Genomic DNA, 18,519 nt, shown 5'->3' on the forward strand with positions numbered 1-18,519 from the left:
AATAATTCCAAAACAATAGGTAGGTTAATGATTGAAGCATCAACAAATTTATTTGGACGAAAATAGGCTTGGCTTAGGGCTAGCTTATATTGTAAAGGCCTATAATTAAGTTAAGTTTTATTTATATTTTAATTTATTTTGTTAATTAAGTTCTTTTTATGTGTACATTTATTTTTTTTGCAAGTCAGGCTACTATTAATTGTAGTATTTGCCTTAACTCAAATGGAAGAGTTAATTGACATTTTCGAAGAAGTTGAAGATAAAGATTATAACACTTTGGTACCAAGAACAAGAGGGCCTACTAAAATAAGGGACAGAATTCTTCTTGTTGTAAAAGAAAAATCAACTTTATAACATAACAGTGAAGTTATTCTAGCAGCATTCTCACTTTGCTCGTCTGCTCTACTGAGTTGTAGCGTAGCGTAGCGAGCGTTGTATGAAACACTAGCCCAAAGCCCACCGAAGATTCCTTACAAATACACATTCAGGATTGCCAACTGCTCAAATTGCCGTTTATCTTAAACGAAACCAGTAAAATGTTGGAGAAACCGAACACACATTTTAAACGGAGTAAAATAAACTAGTTTATTATAAACAAAGTTTACACCAGTTTTTTTGGAAAACCGGGCCTTAATCTCTGTTTAGTTAACGGTTTTGGTTGTCATGTGAGATAATCCGTGACTAACCCTTTGAGTATTATTTCATGTTTAATGATTTGTATGTGTTTTAATATGTTGTGTAATAAGTTTACGACAGGTTGTTTTGGTGCGAATTGGATAGCGTTGGCCTATGCTGTGGAACCATTAGACGTCTGGTGAACAAGAGGGACTGGCGAGTCGGCGTGTCTTCGGAAGCTGTGGTAGCGTGTTGAACCTACCTTTGGTGACGACCATGGGACTCATCGACGCTTCAGCAGCTGCGGTAGCGTGTTAAACCTACCTGGAGTAACGACCAACTCACGACACTGGAATCAGCGACTCGTTAGCGGACAGAAGATTGACGTAGAGAAGTCAGCTAGCCTACTACGATTCTCGAACGGCTGAGGTTGTGTGATAAACCAACCAGAGGAACTCACATAACACTGTTGGCCAGCTTCGGTGTTCTTCGATTGATTATCCAGCGGCAGTGGTTGCGTGATAAACCAACCATTGCAACGGAGAACAACGGTCAGCGAGACAACCGGAACTTGGTCAACGTGTACCCAACGAGTGTTGAACCGTTGTGGTAAATCTGGGCGTGTTGTAAACCCAAGGACTATCCGCATCGGGGGTGGCACATAACACATACACACAGACAGCCACCACGCGCATCACTGCGGAGGGCGGGGCAGTGACACGGGACCGTGTGATAAACCGAATCCCCGAGGACTACATGCGAAGGGCGCAAGTAGCTCAAATCGGGGGTGGTAAACGACAACTACGAACGGACGGCCACCACGCAGCTCACTGCGGCGGACGGGGCAGTGACACATGTCCGTGTGAGGAACCGGACACCCGAGATGTCAGCGACGAAAGACGGACGAGTAGGCTCCCCGGCTGTAGTACCGATATAGGGCGCGCGGGCTGGAAAACCTAGGCCGCGGTGAAGACCAGGTGAGGATGGCTGAGCCCCAGCCTACGACGACAAGTGGGACTGAACGCACCTCAGCCTGTAGCCGTGGTCGACAGGTGAGCTTGAACCCTATGCTACAGTGGCGGGTTGAGTCGGTTAAGTTAAAGGTACTGCGACATCACGAGTCTGTGTGCAGAACCAGACAGACACCCAGGACGGTAGCGGAGACCGACGGGGCCGAGGACTACCGGCTGTAGTCTCGATTGGGGCCACGATGGACGTCCAGCCTGCAGTGAAGGCGAAGTAGCTGCGACGTTAGGTGGGTGATCCGAACCCCGACTACAGCGGCAGGCGGAGCTCCCTAGGTACCGCTACGATGCTGGGATCTGTGTGTTGAACCAGATTCTCCTGGGGCTACATGTGGACATGTAGACGATTCGGGGATGACGACTAACGACAATGGAAGGTCATCACGTCTCACTGCAGTGGAAGGGGCAGTGACAGGGTTCCGTGCGATGAGCCGGATTCCCATACGATAGTGTCCAAGAAACGAACAGGGAATCCACTGTTAAAAGCCCCACGTTAGACGTCACATCCATGGCACGATACGACAACATCGACGAAATGTCCCTGCAACGAGCAGGACACATATACGACGGACAACGACAGGTGTCCCTGCAACGAGCGGGACACTCATACGACAACGACAACAATAGAGGTCCGTGCGATGAGCCGGATTCCCAGACGACAACACCAACAGGGATCTGTGTGAGAAACCAGATGCCCAGCCGACAGCGGCGACGGATGGGAAGTATGACCCGAGTCTGCAGTAGCATCGACAGTGGTCACAACAGACCCAGCCTGCAACGACGGTAAGGTGAGGCCGGATGAGCCCCAGCCTACTACCACAAGTGGGGGGGCGGAATGAGCCTCAGCCTGTGGCTGTGACGACAGGAGGGCGACTGTGGACCCCAGGCTACAACGGCAGACGGAGTCAACCCATACTTGGTGTGTCTAACCCAAGCGCCCGGCTGAATGTTGTGTGCTGAACACAAAGACGATTTCGGGGGTGGCGACTAGTGTCCATGGAAGGCCACCACGTATCACTGCGGTGGAAGTGGCAGTGACCGGTCCGTGAGGATTAATCCGGACCACGGCGACATCTGTGTGATGAACCAGATGCTCGAGATCTACGACGCGGTAAACCTCAGCCAAGGCGACGGCACGGCTGAGTGTGAAAGCAACATCTTGACGCGAACCCTGGAAGGCCAACCCAAATCTCCGTACTGAGGCCTATCCGGAAACTAAATGTGCTGTATAGCACGTGGTACTTGAACATGGCATGTAAACTAGTGTTATATGTTTCAGTGTGGGAAAAGTACGTCACAAAATGGTACAAATATTCATAGTATATATATTTCTGAACAAGAATATATATCTATGTATATAGAAATAATAAATAATAAAGGTTCCATAAGCATTTTAGACGAGAGACGCACTGTTTGGTAGTAGCCCGACAAGTCACTTGGTCTCGATCGGTTCGTTATCACTAAAAAGCAAGCGACATTTCATAATCATACATTTTACCACAAATACTAATCGTTTACCGATAATCCACTAGTAAATGTTAGTGTTTTATTGTAACAAATGTGTTGTTTTGTTTAGTGAGTGGATGTAATAGGAATTATTACTATTCATGTTATTATGGGTCATATTATCATTACCCATAATAACATTGATAAAAATTACTATCACATCACTCAAGAAAACAAACAAAACAACACATTTGTAACAATAAAACACAAATATTCATGAATAAAATACATATTTACAGCTCGCATGCAAGACTCATGAGACGTGAACGCCGTACAACAGTAATGGCGACTGTCACCAAATAAACAGCTATTTTATGCAGTGTCAACAACAACTGTGTATTTCAAATTGTGCAATTTTATTTCTGGCTACGGATTAATGTAAATTACATCACGCTAACACAATCCTTTATTGATTTATTAGACATTGCCTAAATGACAATTTTCGTCATTTCAAATGTCAGCTGATTTCTAAATATTATTTCCCAAATTGTCTGACATAATATGAAAATAAACTCCAGAACAAAATCTTACTATTGGTACTAACCGGTTGGTCTTGCGGTTTCATGCAAGATTATTGGCGCTACGATTTATTGAACATGGGTAATGAATTGATGCGGCAAACTCAAGAGATCGTCTCACGCCTAAATTTTCATTTAAATTGTAACGACAATAAAATTGATCTGTTAATGCTATAAGATTTGTTTATATATGAAAATGAAGGTTTAGAATCTCATCTTTCGAATGGTATCAAAATTATTTGGTTTTGGAATCATTTTAAATGAGTTATAAGCTGTTTAAAAGAAAGTGACACTATGTGACGATTTTCGTCATGTGAGCATTTTGGAAGCACAGACATTTGACGAAAATCTTTATATTGCCAGTCCTAGGGATAGTCATTCATTACTCTTTACCATCATCATTCTATTACCTTTGTTTCTCCGGTTTTATAAAATCTCCTTTTTGGATCTTCAAGCACACATTTGTACCCGTCTCTGCCGAACCGCTTGAAGCCATGTTGACCTTTGAGCTGAGCCACGACACTTGCCTTGGTGGTAGTACTTAGGTATTCTTCATGTGTGGCAAAAGCCGGGAATGAAATTGTTGGGAGCAACGCTGCATCAACACCCTGAAATAGAAATTAATAATGTTGAATGAGGTTTCCATAACACTAATTATGATTACTAAACATGAACTGTCCATACTGTACACATTTTAGCATAGTGCTTGTTTATTCGCATGTTTATAGGATACACTAACAACCACTTAGCTTAAAGATTCGCCCAATCCGATGATCTAAGCTGTATGACTTCAGTGAAGAAGCTTCCCTTCGGATGCCCTCTTCTATGAAGTAAATGTTCTCGACATCAGACAATTGTTTATTCAAACCATGACTATTTCCATATTCAAACACTCAAATGACATTTTTAAATAGTAACACACGAATACCGAGCCAGACATGCATTACATGGAAGAATTTACTTACCGAACTAAATAGAATGCAACAGTTCATCAAATTTTGTATAATTAAATAATATATAAATAGCCTATTATCAGTCAATTAAGCTTAAAAGCCTATTTAAAATATACTATGTTTACAATCTATTTCAAACACAAGCTAAAATAAAATAAATATATAGATAATTAAAAAAAAAATCTCAAAAAGTATTCTAGACAAATGAAATTTTATACAATATTTATTGGCCTGAGTGACTAAAAGTGAACAGTGAACTTCAAGATCTAGAAGACCTGAATACATTGTTGCTGAGGTAACAACTGGATTTCCTCCTTCTTCTACCATGAACTAGCCTGGGTGAGAGTTTAAAAACTAGTTTGTATGATTTTTATATTATAATATTGTCTAGTAAAAAGTGAAAAGCTAAAACAAAAAAGTCTAATTATTTCAAAATAGTTTAAACAAGAAGAAATGTGGAAACTTGGAAGAAACTTGGTAATCTCCATCTTATTATTACAGACTATCCTATTTAGGTGTTGGACAATTTGAGAACATTAGCCTACTTCTGAGGTGAATCGAGTAGCCTCATAGCTGTTAAAATGTATATAGCCTAAAATCTTGATTCAAGTAAAGACTTTAGTTTTAGAACAATCTTATCCAAATTCGATATAAAATTATTTAGTAAAAAAAAAAAAATCAAAGGCTAACTTTATTATCATAAAAAAAGTTTCAAATTAAAAGATTAGCAAGGAAATTGGAAATTAAAGAGAGTTCCAAGCACTAACCCTAACCCCTGAGGTTGCAATTGGCGCCCAACGTGGGGCTCTCTTATTGACCAAACCTTGCTAATAATACAAGTAGGCCTAGCTTATGTGTTTGAAATAGCGATTTTTAGGTAAATTATATAAACTAATCTTCTTAAACTAAGAATAGCCTATAAGAGTGTTGTACTATTATAAAGGTATCTAAGTTATGATTCCCCACCTGTTTCCCCTTTCATAATTAGCCTATCAGTCACCTGTTGGTTAAAGATATCCAAGATGACAAGTCAATACAATTTACACCCAAACCCTAAACCCTCTAGGAAACTAGTCGAAAATAGCGGGGATAGTGACGATAATAGTCAAGACGACAACAACATTGAAATTCACACAAACACCAGCGATATTAGTGAAGATGAATCATGCACACTAACAGCGAGAAGCCCTGAAACATCATCACAACAAACACATTCAGAAAACAAATCCTTCGACGAGCGATCATTCCACAGTTCCGAGTCATCAGAAATTGTAGCCCTAGCCGCAAAGCAAACAAATTTTACTGACCAAATCAACGTCCCGCTGAACGATGAACAAGGAATGATGGGAATGAATATGACAGCTGATAGGCCTACGTTCCTTACGACGGCAACAAAAACACAACAGCCAATCACAACACAGTTTCATGACGATCAATCACAGCGAGCTTCTCAACATGCAAGCACCGTCACTCAACTACCCGACCCGAAACCCGACTTTATGACCCAAATTCAAACGCTATTCTAATCTTTGGATAATAAAATGATATCGTTGGAAACCAGCATTAAAGATGAAATAAAGACCCACTATAGAATTCTCGATACTAAAATTGAATCTATCACTGAATCACAAAATTAACTACAATTAGAATTAAACTATGTGCAGGAAAATCAACAAAAACAATCAGAGGAAATGAAATCAATTGAATCTAAATTAACTACCCAAGTTGCCGAAAGCTCATATAATCTAAAAATCTACACGAAAGCAGATCTACATGCCCATAAAACTGAAGTAAATGACATAGTCCATACCCAAAATAAAATTATTAGGGAAGAGATGAGCCAGACTATGAATACTAATAAATAATATTAAAAGTCAAATTCAGGAAACATATGAAACACAACATAAACAACTCAGACACACAGTAAGTGAAAACACTCAAAGGATTCAAGAACAACTAGAACCACAGATTAAAGCAAATCAAGACAAAGTCGAACAAAGCATTGTATTAATAGAAAATATGAAAATAACACTAAGTGAACATCATAACAAGATCGAATCTCTACAAAATGAAGCCACTGTTAAACAGAGTACATTCACTCCTAACATTTATGTATCTTGTGGTAGCGGAACTAATGTTGACTCAGATGTACCTAAATTCACTGGACGAGCACACAACCCCAAAGAGTTCTTAAACAAACTACAAAAATATTACTGTCGCAATTTGGTTCGCCAGAGTCCCACAACCGACCCTAAAGAATTCCTAATCGATACGATAGAGATGAGTTTAGAAGGGAGCGCTTCACGATGGTTTTCTCTTATCAAAAGTAATATTAATACATGGGATGAGTTTGAGAGCATGTTTCTCATGAAATTTTGGAGCCAATCAGTACAGCGTGGAATTCGACATAGATTGGAAAACGAGAAGTACCGTCCTGGAGGAAAACTGACCCGCTCAGAATACTTCATAGAGAGAGTCATAACGATGAAATCAATGTCCCCACCTTTGACTGATGAAGAAATTATTACATTGCTAAGCGATCACTTCAGTGAACTAATACAAGATGCCCGCATAGTACAGAATGCCAACACAATATTTGCATTTGAATCGATCCTCCAGCGTGAAGATATAAAAGACGGAAATCGCCGGAATAAACAAAACCATTCCCCATCACACAATACACCAGCGACAAACCGAAATGAACCAAGGCCCAACTATAACACACAAAATTATTAAAGCTTTTGAAGACGGGAGCTTTGCTCAGATTACTGCTTGTGATCTGAGCAAGGCATTCAATCTTGTAGATCACTCTGTGTTATTAGATAAATTAAGTTTTTACGGCATTAGGGGTTCGTGTTTGAAGTTTTTTGAATCATACTTGCATGGAAGATCTCAGTTTGTAGAGTTGAAGGGTGATCGTTCAAGATGTCTGGATGTAATAATGGGAGTACCACAGGGTTCTATCTTGGGGCCTTTATTATTCCTTTTATCAATTAATGACCTACCTGCCAATGTGTCCCTTTCTTCAACTACAATGTTTGCAGACGACACAACCTTTCTTAGTATAAGCAATGATACAAATGTCTTGTCTAATATTGCCAAAAATACTATTTTAGAAGCCAAGCAATGGTTTAGTGCTAATGGTTTGATTATTAATGAGAATAAAACTCAAGACTTACTCTGTCAGACTAGAATTAGAGTCGATGATTACAATGAACCAAATGACATAAAAATTTTAGGTTTAGTGATTGACAACTGTTTGACCTGGTCTCAACACATTGATTTCATTAGTGGTAAGTTGTCTAGGTGTATTTATCTTCTTAAATGTCTTAGCTCTAGTCTGCCTCAGAATTATTTAAAGTCTGTGTATTATGCTTTTTTTCACTCAATTTTAAGTTATGGTATTTTGTTATGGGGTAATAGTACCCATGTAAATAATGTATTGTTAATTCAAAAGAAGGCTGTGAGAATCATAACTAGATCTCGCCGAAGAGCACATTGTAAACCGTTATTTGTGGGCACTGGCATATTAACTGTCATTAATGTTTTTATCCTGCATTGTCTGATTAATGTTAAGAAAAAGGAAAAAGAGTATGATTTGCGCCAAGACATTCATGGTTATAACACAAGGAATAGGGGTCTAGTTGATGTACCTCACTGTAGGCTACAGAAAACTGCAAACAGTCATTTTGTTTTAGGTATTAAATTATTTAATAAGCTTCATCCCCAAGTCAAGTCCTTGCCGTTAAGTGTCTTTAAAAGAAAATTAACTATGTGGCTTTCATCTCACCCATTTTACAAAATTGAGGAATTTTTTGAAGGTGATCTCATTTTTTGCTAATGTTAAATGCTTTTAAGTTAGGCTAGGATTTTTATTACTGTAATTAATTTTCATATTTTTCATGTTCACTATTTTGATATGTTTTTTACCATATTCCATCTGTGATAATGTTAGAAATTTTGTTTTAAGTTAGGCTAGGATTTTTATTACTGTAATTAATTTTCATATATTTCATGTTCACTATTTTGATATGTTTTTTTACCATATTCCATCTGTGATAATGTTAGTAATTTTGTCCCTCTATGTTCATTGTACACCTGTGATAACCATTAGCCTTTTTAAGAAAGACCCACTATTATTCATAATTTAAGTTTGTTAAGTTTGCCTATTTTTAAAAAAATTATTTTAAACCTGTTAAATGTTCAATAAGGGCAGCCTATATTTTGGAATTTTCATGTCAAATTTTAATAATTATAAGTATTATTGCATCTTATATCTTTTACAATAATAATGACGATGTCAATTACAATAATGTATTGTTTAAAGACTGAATAAATGACTGACCAACTCACATACCAACTCACCAACTCAGTTTTTGTGTTTTGTGTGTCGGCTTAGGTTGGGGGGGGTTATTCTATTGACTATTCTATTGACTATTCTATTCTATTGACTATTCTATTCTATTGACTATTCAAACACAAAACAGATATCCTGACCGCACTAATAACATCAACCAAAATGCATACCAACCAAGATATGACATGATATATCAACAAAACAATCGACCATATAACCACAACCAACAATACAACAACCGGCCAAACCAACAAAACTGGTTCCCTTACCCACAAGGCAGATTTCCACAAAATTCAAATAATTATCCCACTAGGAACGGAAACCGAACTGAACCCAATTATATGACCCCAGAACCACGACAGGTCTGTACCACCATAATCGATAAGATCGACCAACCACATAGACCATCGGCCTCTTTGTCAAAGGACCATGAGTCGGATTTAAACTAAAGAGCACTGGGAACAAAAATGGCCTACACACCACTTCCCCTCAAAATAATATTCCCTCAATTGTCTCTTCAGTGCAAGAAAATCCCTTCAGAAAAATAAGGCCAAATGTATATAATGAATTAAATAATTGTTATGAAACCGATGTAATCTGTTGTGACAGAGAATTTTTATTAAGTGAAGAAGATGAATCAAGCAATGATTCCCACGAGATTAAACAAATTGATTTTCCAGAAATTAGTGTTACAATTAATAAATCAAAGATAAATGCCCTAATTGACACCGGTTCTAATGTAACATGTATATCGGAAAAGTGGTTCCTAGAAAATAAGCACCACATAGGTCATTTTGAAGAATTGCCAATTACAAATACACATACTAAAACCGCTACAGGAGATCGATCTAAGCGCATAACTAAAATCATAATGTTACCTGTAATGATAGAAAATGAAGAAACTCAACTACAAGTTTTACTCATACCAAACTTAGTTAGGAATTTAATAATTGGGAATGATGTATTAAATATATGGCAGTTTGAGATGAATTTTAAGAAAAAGTTATAAAATTGAAGATTAATAATAATAATATTACTTTGAAGTTCGGAGAGGTATCTGTTGAAGGTATAAATTACAATTTTGTATTTGAGCGAAGCCCAAGGCGAAGCATTGAGAACGAAAATAATGATGATAAATATTATGAAGAAAATTATGATAGTATTAATAATGATATGAAAACAAACAACAATCTACATTATATTAATTACAATCCTAACTTAAATATGAGTAAAAATGCAGGAAGTCTACGAAGGCGCATTCAAGATCAGTAAAATTTTAGGACATTCAACTTATAATGTAAGCACTCTAGATGACAAGAAGACATTTGGGCCATATCACATTTCAGCACTAAAAAGATATATTCCTCCTCAGCCGAAGATACAAGTTTAATAATCAAAAGTATATGTTTGAAGAATAATAGTATATTTAAAGGAAATTTTAAATTGAAGAAAATTAAATGAAAAGTGTGTGTAGAGAGACCTTAAACCCATGTAAATAGTTAAATGTAAATAAAATAGACACTCCACAAAGTGAATTAAATACCAGAAGAAATATGTAAATTAAAAACATAAAATAGACGCTCTGCAGTATAATGAAATATTATCTTAATTAAGAAAAGTGTGAAGTGAGAAAAGACGTTAAGGAACAATAACTCATATGAACTATAATAATAGTGATGAGAAAGTCATATTACCCTATTGTCCCCAATACATAAACAATAGTACTTCCTTCTCCTATCTTTAATGTTATTAATTGTTATAATTTTGTTGTTATATTGTTCATGATTCAATAATTGTGTTGATTAAATATTTGTATTTCAATAACCATGTTCCACCCATCGTTCTTCATTAATAGTTAAGTCTTCTTTTATTAAATGTTCACATTTCAAACCAAAATTTATTTCACTGTGTATCGAAACCTCATATTACATGTAATATTCAGTTTCTGAGGGGATATTGCAACAGTTCATAAAATTTTGTATAATTAAATAATATATAAATAGCCTATTACCAGTCAATTAAGCTTAAAAGCCTATTTAAAATATACTATGTTTACAATCTATTTCAAACACAAGCTAAAATAAAATAAATATATAGATAATTAGAAAAAAATCTCAAAAAGTATTCTAGACAAATGAAATTTCATACAATATTTATTGGCCTGAGTGACTAAAAGTGAACAGTGAACTTCAAGATCTAGAAGACCTGAATACATTGTTGCTGAGGTAACAACTGGATTTCCTCCTTCTTCTACCATGAACTAGCCTGGGTGAGAGTTTAAAAACTAGTTTGTATGATTTTTATATTATAATATTGTCTAGTAAAAAGTGAAAAGCTAAAACAAAATAGTCTAATTATTTCAAAATAGTTTAAACAAGAAGAAATGTGGAAACTTGGAAGAAACTTGGTAATCTCCATCTTATTATTACAGACTATCCTATTTAGGTGTTGGACAATTTGAGAACATTAGCCTACTTCTGAGGTGAATCGAGTAGCCTCATAGCTGTTAAAATTTATATAGCCTAAAATCTTGATTCAAGTAAAGACTTTAGTTTTAGAACAATCTTATCCACATTCGATATAAAATTATTTAGTAAAAAAAAAATCTAAGGCTAACTTTATTATCATAAAAAAAAGTTTCAAATTAAAAGATTATTCAATTCAATTCAATTATTTAAGATGGGGACGCCACTATGTGCGTATTTTAACCCAAATATGAGTGAAGGATGAGTGTAGGATGAGTGGCGCGATCTTGTAGTCTTGTTAGTGACTTAGGCCGACATGTTCCTTAGACACAGCTGTTAATTAATAGCCCATACAGCTAATGGCAACTAAGGGACCTACAGTTTATAGTGGAATCCGAACCACATTTTTCCTTGTAATTTACGAATTGGTCTAATTATCAGGATAATACTGCGGATAGTCGTAGTACTCACTAAAAGTGAACAGTGAACTTCAAGATCTAGAAGACCTGAATACATTGTTGCTGAGGTAACAACTGGATTTCCTCCTTCTTCTACCATGAACTAGCCTGGGTGAGAGTTTAAAAACTAGTTTGTATGATTTTTATATTATAATATTGTCTAGTAAAAAGTGAAAAGCTAAAACAAAATAGTCTAATTATTTCAAAATAGTTTAAACAAGAAGAAATGTGGAAACTTGGAAGAAACTTGGTAATCTCCATCTTATCATTAGCAAGGAAATTGGAAATTAAAGAGAGTTCCAAGCACTAACCCTAAACCCTGAGGTTGCAAGAACCTACTCTACAACAAATTGTTACTATGTTGCTTACACTATCTACAACAATCTGCCCTACAAAACTATTTTGGACCGCTGGTCAAATAAAAAAAACATATTACACTATGGCTACATAGTGTAGACCAAGAAGAAGATCAACTGCTCAAAATTTATTGATTTTAACCTACAGACAACAAATTTACACTCACATTAGCTGATAAGGTGAAAGAACGATTGTATGTGAACAGTTCTCGATTCTGCGCCACAGGGAGAGAGCATTGCCAGCCATAGGGCTACCAGCCGCCCGTTGGTGTCGAAGTGAGTGCAGCAGTATGTATGTGTGTGTGCGGCTGTGTTTGTGTCTGTGTGCGCGTGTGTGTGAATGTGTGTGCGTATTGGGAAGCAGCCAGTTATCAGTTTGGGGTAAGGTTGTGGGTGGGGGGTAAGGGGGGCATCACATACTCATTCCTCCAGCGCAACTTTCAACTTTTAATCCGTTTGAAATTCCTTTTTTTCATAATTTCAAAAACTCTAAAAATATAACGACTCTCCCAGGCTCACAGGAGTAAATCTTTTGTGGGGGATATTTTCTCTTATTTTAAAAAACTTTTATAGAAAACTAGCTGTTAACCACAGGCTTCAACCAGTTTGAATTGGGTCGACGTCAAACCGCCACCTCGGTGTTTTGGTCAGAGGCGTCAATCCGCCACCACAAAAATACCAAGGTAGCGGTTCATAAGTATTAATAAAACTATTGATTGGTTAAGTTAAGCTGAAATAAACAAAACAGAATACAGTAATACAAACTAATAATGAAAGAATAACATACAAATAAGTACAGCAGAGGGATTTTTGACATTAAGTATACGGAAAGTCCTCTTTAGAAAGGAGTTACGACCTTAAAGGGCAATTTATGAAATAATGGATAGTTTAACGCAAGGTTTCTCGTAATGACGAACATTTTAAGCATACGGTTTATGGGAGTGTGACTTTTAGTTTTCTCAAAAGTTCATGGGTACTTTGGGATTTATACAGGGTGTCCCACGAGAGGTGTCTCAAATTGATTACGGAAAAACGGCTTAACGTAAAAGGATTAAATAAAATTATTTCCCGCTTAATCGACCCCAAGGAATAACGTAAAAATATTTTAAACTTTTTCCCAGTACAGGGTGTGCCAAAAACCGAGGGTCACTAGTTTGAATCTCAAAATTTTCAAATGTAAACATATGTCATGTTATACACCATTGTAAAGGTATTTAATAGACAAACATTTTGGCCAAAACAGAAATTAATTCTCTTTTTTCGTTTCAAAACGGCGGCAGTTTTTTTTAAATCAATATTTTTTTAATACTCTGTGTTTCTTATACCAATGCATTTAGCCCTTTTCCGGTTGAATTTTCGTACTAGTTTTGAAATTAGCTTTACTTTGATATGCTACAAGTTTTTGAAATAATAAAAATCCAAAAGAAATTCATTTTTAAAAACTTGCAAATGCTCATTAAAAAAAAATTTCAAATAGCAACATATGTCAAGTGGTACATCATTTCATAGGTTTTTTAATACCTAACAACTTTGTAATTTACACTTACTTCGTATCTCTTTTAGTTTTTGTGTAAATAACAGAAAACCTAATTTTCCTGTATCAAATGCATGTTATTTGGGTTTGACGTGGTTTAACACTAAATGAAATGGGGCCTTTAGTGTTAAACCCAAATAACATGGATTTGATATACCCTCCAGTGACATTAACTTTTTGTCATAGATTTTGCTAAGAATGCGATTATTTCTTAACTGTACATCTTTTGTTAGAATTTGGAGCATTTATAATTTTATTTTATGAACAGAATTATTTTTTTTTTTATGAGTAAACCTTCATTTTATCTTGTATCTTTTTTATATTATCAGCAAGTTTGGTTGGTTGGTTAGTTTATGACAGTTTGATTTTATTATCTTAATTGATTGTTAAACCCTAGCAGTGGCCAACGAGCGTAAGGCCGGGGCCACACTCATCTTATCTCGCTGAATTTTTTCCACGGGCGTTACCCGTGGGTTTGAGATATACATTACGGTGTATAGGGCATACCGGTCCTATTACTGGGCAGACAGCTGCGCCCACCGCAAGCCCTGGCGGATTCCCACCTGGGTCTAGCCGAAGCGTCCGTCGACGAGTCGTTGGAGGTTATCCACGACCAGCGTCAAGCGTGGTTCCGGCAAATCTACGACAAATGCCGTAAGAATCTGGAGGCTGCTTTCCGGCGACAGGCCAACTACTACAACCTACGACGCAGGCCCGCGAATTTTAACGTAGGAGACGTGGTGCTACGCAGAGTGTGCACGCTCTCCTCGGCCGCTGATTCCGTCGTAGGCAAGTTGGCACCGAAATTCCTAGGGCCATGCACTATCCGAGGGCGGATTGGGACAAATCTATACTCCGTCTCAGACTCCGCGAGCAGAGCATACGTGACGGTCCATACAAAAGATATGAAGCCGTTTGTCGAGCGCTAGAGTTAAGAAGAGTTTTTAGTTTCAGTTTTGTTTTGTTTACGCTCAAGTGAGCTTCGTGGCAGACACCGACAATACCCTAGGTTTGGGTATTCTTTTTTTCTTTTTTCCGTTTTTCTTTTTTTCTCTGCGAAGTAAGAAGGGGGTGTAACGACCCAAAACCCGTCAAGGGGTAAAAATCCGATTTTTAAAAGTTTCATTTTAAGTATTATAATTTTCTACGTTCGGGGTAAGCCGCGCCCGCGTTGTCAGCGGCATCGTAGGGGCAAGGGTCCTACGTCATCGTAGAGGGGATGACGCTAGTTACCTACCCCGCCACCAGGGGCGATGGCGAAGAAGGACCAGAAGAGCAGACCTCATGATCAGTTGTCCACCCGCTACCGAACCGTCAGTACACCAGCTGTTTGGAGATAAATCCAACAGTCCTAACTTACGAGATTCTGGTCAATTAAAGATTTCCCCCGTTCCTGGTAGAATCTTATAGCATCAGGTTAGTGTGCTACCGAATTTATTTTTGTTTAATCTAATTTTTAGAGAAGTTTTATTGTTTTTATTTTACTGTGCCGCAGTCGCGCGCAACCCGCACGCTTTGACACGTACGAGCACACTGCCTTTTGTTTTAAACCAGCTTCGGAAATCATTTAAGTTGCCAGGACGATATCCGTAGTACTTACCCCGTTACCCTGAACGTCCTGCTTAAGTTTGTTTAAGAAACCCCGGACCGACTCTGGTGATCGACCGAGTTAAATTTTCCCCGACACGTTTACTTTGGTGATTACCAAGTATAACGCACGAATCACGTTTTAGTTATGTTTCTAATTAATTAGGCTTTTTCACATTCACGATAGGTTATTCACAATTTTAAATTTAACTTCACATATTTTTCGAGTGGCTATGATGAGCACTAGTTAAAGGTAAGCTTAACATTGTAAGCATTATTGTTGTAATTAATATTCTGAGCCAATACACTCGAAACGATAATTAATTAACGAACACGTTAGAGTCCTGGACTATCTCATAGTAGGCTAAGCTATCTGGACACATTTAAGGTGTGACAGAATTTCAGGTGAGACGACAATAACGCACTTTAAAATCTGATTTTGTCTCTCAACCCGAAATTTCGTCATATGTTTTTTAATATAAAATTTGACGGAAACAATGGCTATTGAAATATTTGTGTAATACTAGGCCTAGCTATGTGTTCCCTTTGTTTGGAGTTACTGTAAAAAAATGCACGGATGAGTTTGTATTAAGCATTTCAATGTTCTTTTCTTTAACAAGAAATACTTGAATGATGAACAAATATGTAAGAGTCAGTATGCTAAGATTAGGGAAGTTGGTTGAGTCTTATGAGTAGGTACTGTAAGTAAACGGGTAATTTAAGGGATAAATATTTTATAATATACTAAAAAACCTTCAAACCTGTTTTTAACACACTTTAACCTACCAAATTGTTAAGTAAAAGGCTAATTTAGTAACTTAAATTATAATTTCATCTTAGCAAAAAAAGTTTCGTAAGACCAGTTGGAGCTATTTTCTCTTGTATACGAGCCAGGTGTAATAAAAACTAAAACATAGTAAATTAGATTGGCATTTATGCAGTTAATGTTTAAGAAACAAGTAAATCCATTATCATTAATATCAATATCAATTATTAAGATGAGGATTCCACCTAGGTGCGTATTTTATCCCGAATATACGAGTGGTGTGAGTAAGTTTGAGTGAATAATGAAGCGAAATGTTCTGTGTGGCATTCAATGCACAACAAACAATAAAACCTACTCGTAAAAACTAAGTGTATTTTCAATAGTGTGATAAAGGAATCATCACACCACAATCAAGTTCTTAATAATGATGATAAAGCCTGAAAACCTGACGGAATGTGTAGGAATACGTAACGCGCCCATTGTAATACAGTTGAACCTCGTTTGTACGAACCTCGATAAAACGAATTCCTCGATAAGACGAATTTTTTTAAATCCCCTTGACACTTTCATATAGGTCAATGCTAAAAACACCTCTATACAACGTAGTAATTCAGTTTAAAACCTCCATAAGACAAATTTTTGTGTGACATGGGCTAGGACTGATTAACCTCTATACAACGAATATTCTTAGCACAAAACCATTGTTTCCGTCAAATTTTATATTAAAAAACATATGACGAAATTTCGGGTTGAGAGACAAAATCAGATTTTAAAGTGCGTTATTGTCGTCTCACCTGAAATTCTGTCACACCTTAAATGTGTCCAGATACAACAAGACGAACGTGACCTCTATAAGACGAATTTGTCATAATCTTAACCTCCATAGTACGTAGTTTTCAAAACAAACAGAAGCTTGTCTCAACATGAAACCCCCACCCATCCCTCCTCCTTCCTCAGTCATTGTTTGGAGAAACCTTGGAGCGAGGAGAAACCTCTATAAGAAGAATAACAGCAGCATTAAACCTCGATAAAACGATCCTCTTTATTAAGAATACCTCTATAGTACGAATTTTTCCCGTACCCCTTGAAATTCGTCTTATAGAGGTTCAACTGTACATGGGACAGTGCCGCTACGTACACTGACTTGGGGTGGGGAGAGCTCGTCCGCGGCCGGCTCGTTTTCGCTGCATTGAGTCAGCGTTCCATGTTTATAGTTCTATGGTCTCGACTTACCCTTCACCGGCGCCGCATCACGTTTCAGGCGTGCCTGAAGGGCTGATTTAGTTCCACTAGTATCAAGATCTCGTTCTTCTAGTTCTCTCCTAAGATCAGATACTTTTAATTCATCAAGTTTTACACCTTTGAAAGCCATTTTTATGCCAAACAATTAAAATAATTTTACAATAAATTATTTCTATTTTTGACAACGCAAGTTTAACAAAAGAAATTAATTAACTATTACTTTTTAAACAAATTTATGACACAAATTACTAATATTTAATACAACTAAAATGTAACTCAATACTTTACAATTAAAATCGCCAAAATAATGCCGCTTTCTGACACCAATTGTTGCGGGCTTGACAGGTTCTTTACAATAAAAACTTGGCGATTTTATGATAGCTATTTATTAAATTAACACTAATAATTGAGCGGAGCGAGCGAAGCTCTTATACGTCGACTCTTATGCATTTCGTAATACGCATACTCCTCCTAGACGGCTGAATCAATCGTTTTCAAATTTTGCATGTCGATTAAGACCATATCGGTGAGTGCCAACATCTATATGGTGATAAAAAAGTCTCTCAGGAATCCGCCCCACTGGGTCTCAAAGTTTCAATGTAATCCTTATGGAAGAAGGATTTGACACATAAACAAAGACATATGATCAGCTGTTGACTTTGGAATGCAGTATATAAAGAAATACTGTAGCTGATAGCATTATTCCACAGATATTAGAACAGAAACGGTATGGATCATAAATATAATCAAATGACGCACTAGCTTGAGGTCCATGACTTAGGAAGTGGTGAAGGAAGTGGTAAAGGTGCGCAGTCTGGAATGTGGAAACTGTTTATGGCGATTAGATTAAGGTATCTGCAATCCTAAAATTCTATGGGAAGGGAGGAAAACAGTTCCGCGACGTAGGAAGTGGTGAAGGAAGTAGTCAAGACGAGCTGCCCGGAGTGTGGGAACTGATTATGACGATTAGATTAAGGTAGGTATCTGCAATCCTAAAAAAACTATTGGAAGGGAAGGAAACAGATCCGCGACGTAGGAAGTGGTGAAGGAAGTAGTAAAGGCGAGCTGTTCGAAGTGTGGGATCTGTTTATGACCATTAGATTTTAAGGTATTTGAAATCTTATGATGCTATGGGAA

At 37.2% G+C, this 18,519-nt stretch overlaps 1 protein-coding gene across 4 annotated transcripts in view; it reads right to left on the reverse strand.

Annotated features, from left to right (window-relative positions):
• LOC128983568 (probable phosphorylase b kinase regulatory subunit beta) overlaps nt 1-18,519 on the reverse strand; it is a 231,684-nt gene that overhangs the window by 116,399 nt on the left and 96,766 nt on the right. For all 4 annotated transcript variants that reach the window (XM_054402888.1, XM_054402889.1, XM_054402887.1 and 1 more), the window contains one exon: nt 4,075-4,272. In XM_054402888.1, coding sequence (XP_054258863.1) covers nt 4,075-4,272 — 198 coding nt within the window. The remainder of the gene's footprint in view (nt 1-4,074; nt 4,273-18,519) is intronic.

Source organism: Macrosteles quadrilineatus, unplaced genomic scaffold (assembly GCF_028750875.1).
Source record: "Macrosteles quadrilineatus isolate MER2022 unplaced genomic scaffold, UCM_ALF_1.0 Scaffold_1__1_contigs__length_201487025, whole genome shotgun sequence".
Classification (NCBI taxonomy): Eukaryota; Metazoa; Arthropoda; class Insecta; order Hemiptera; family Cicadellidae; genus Macrosteles; species Macrosteles quadrilineatus.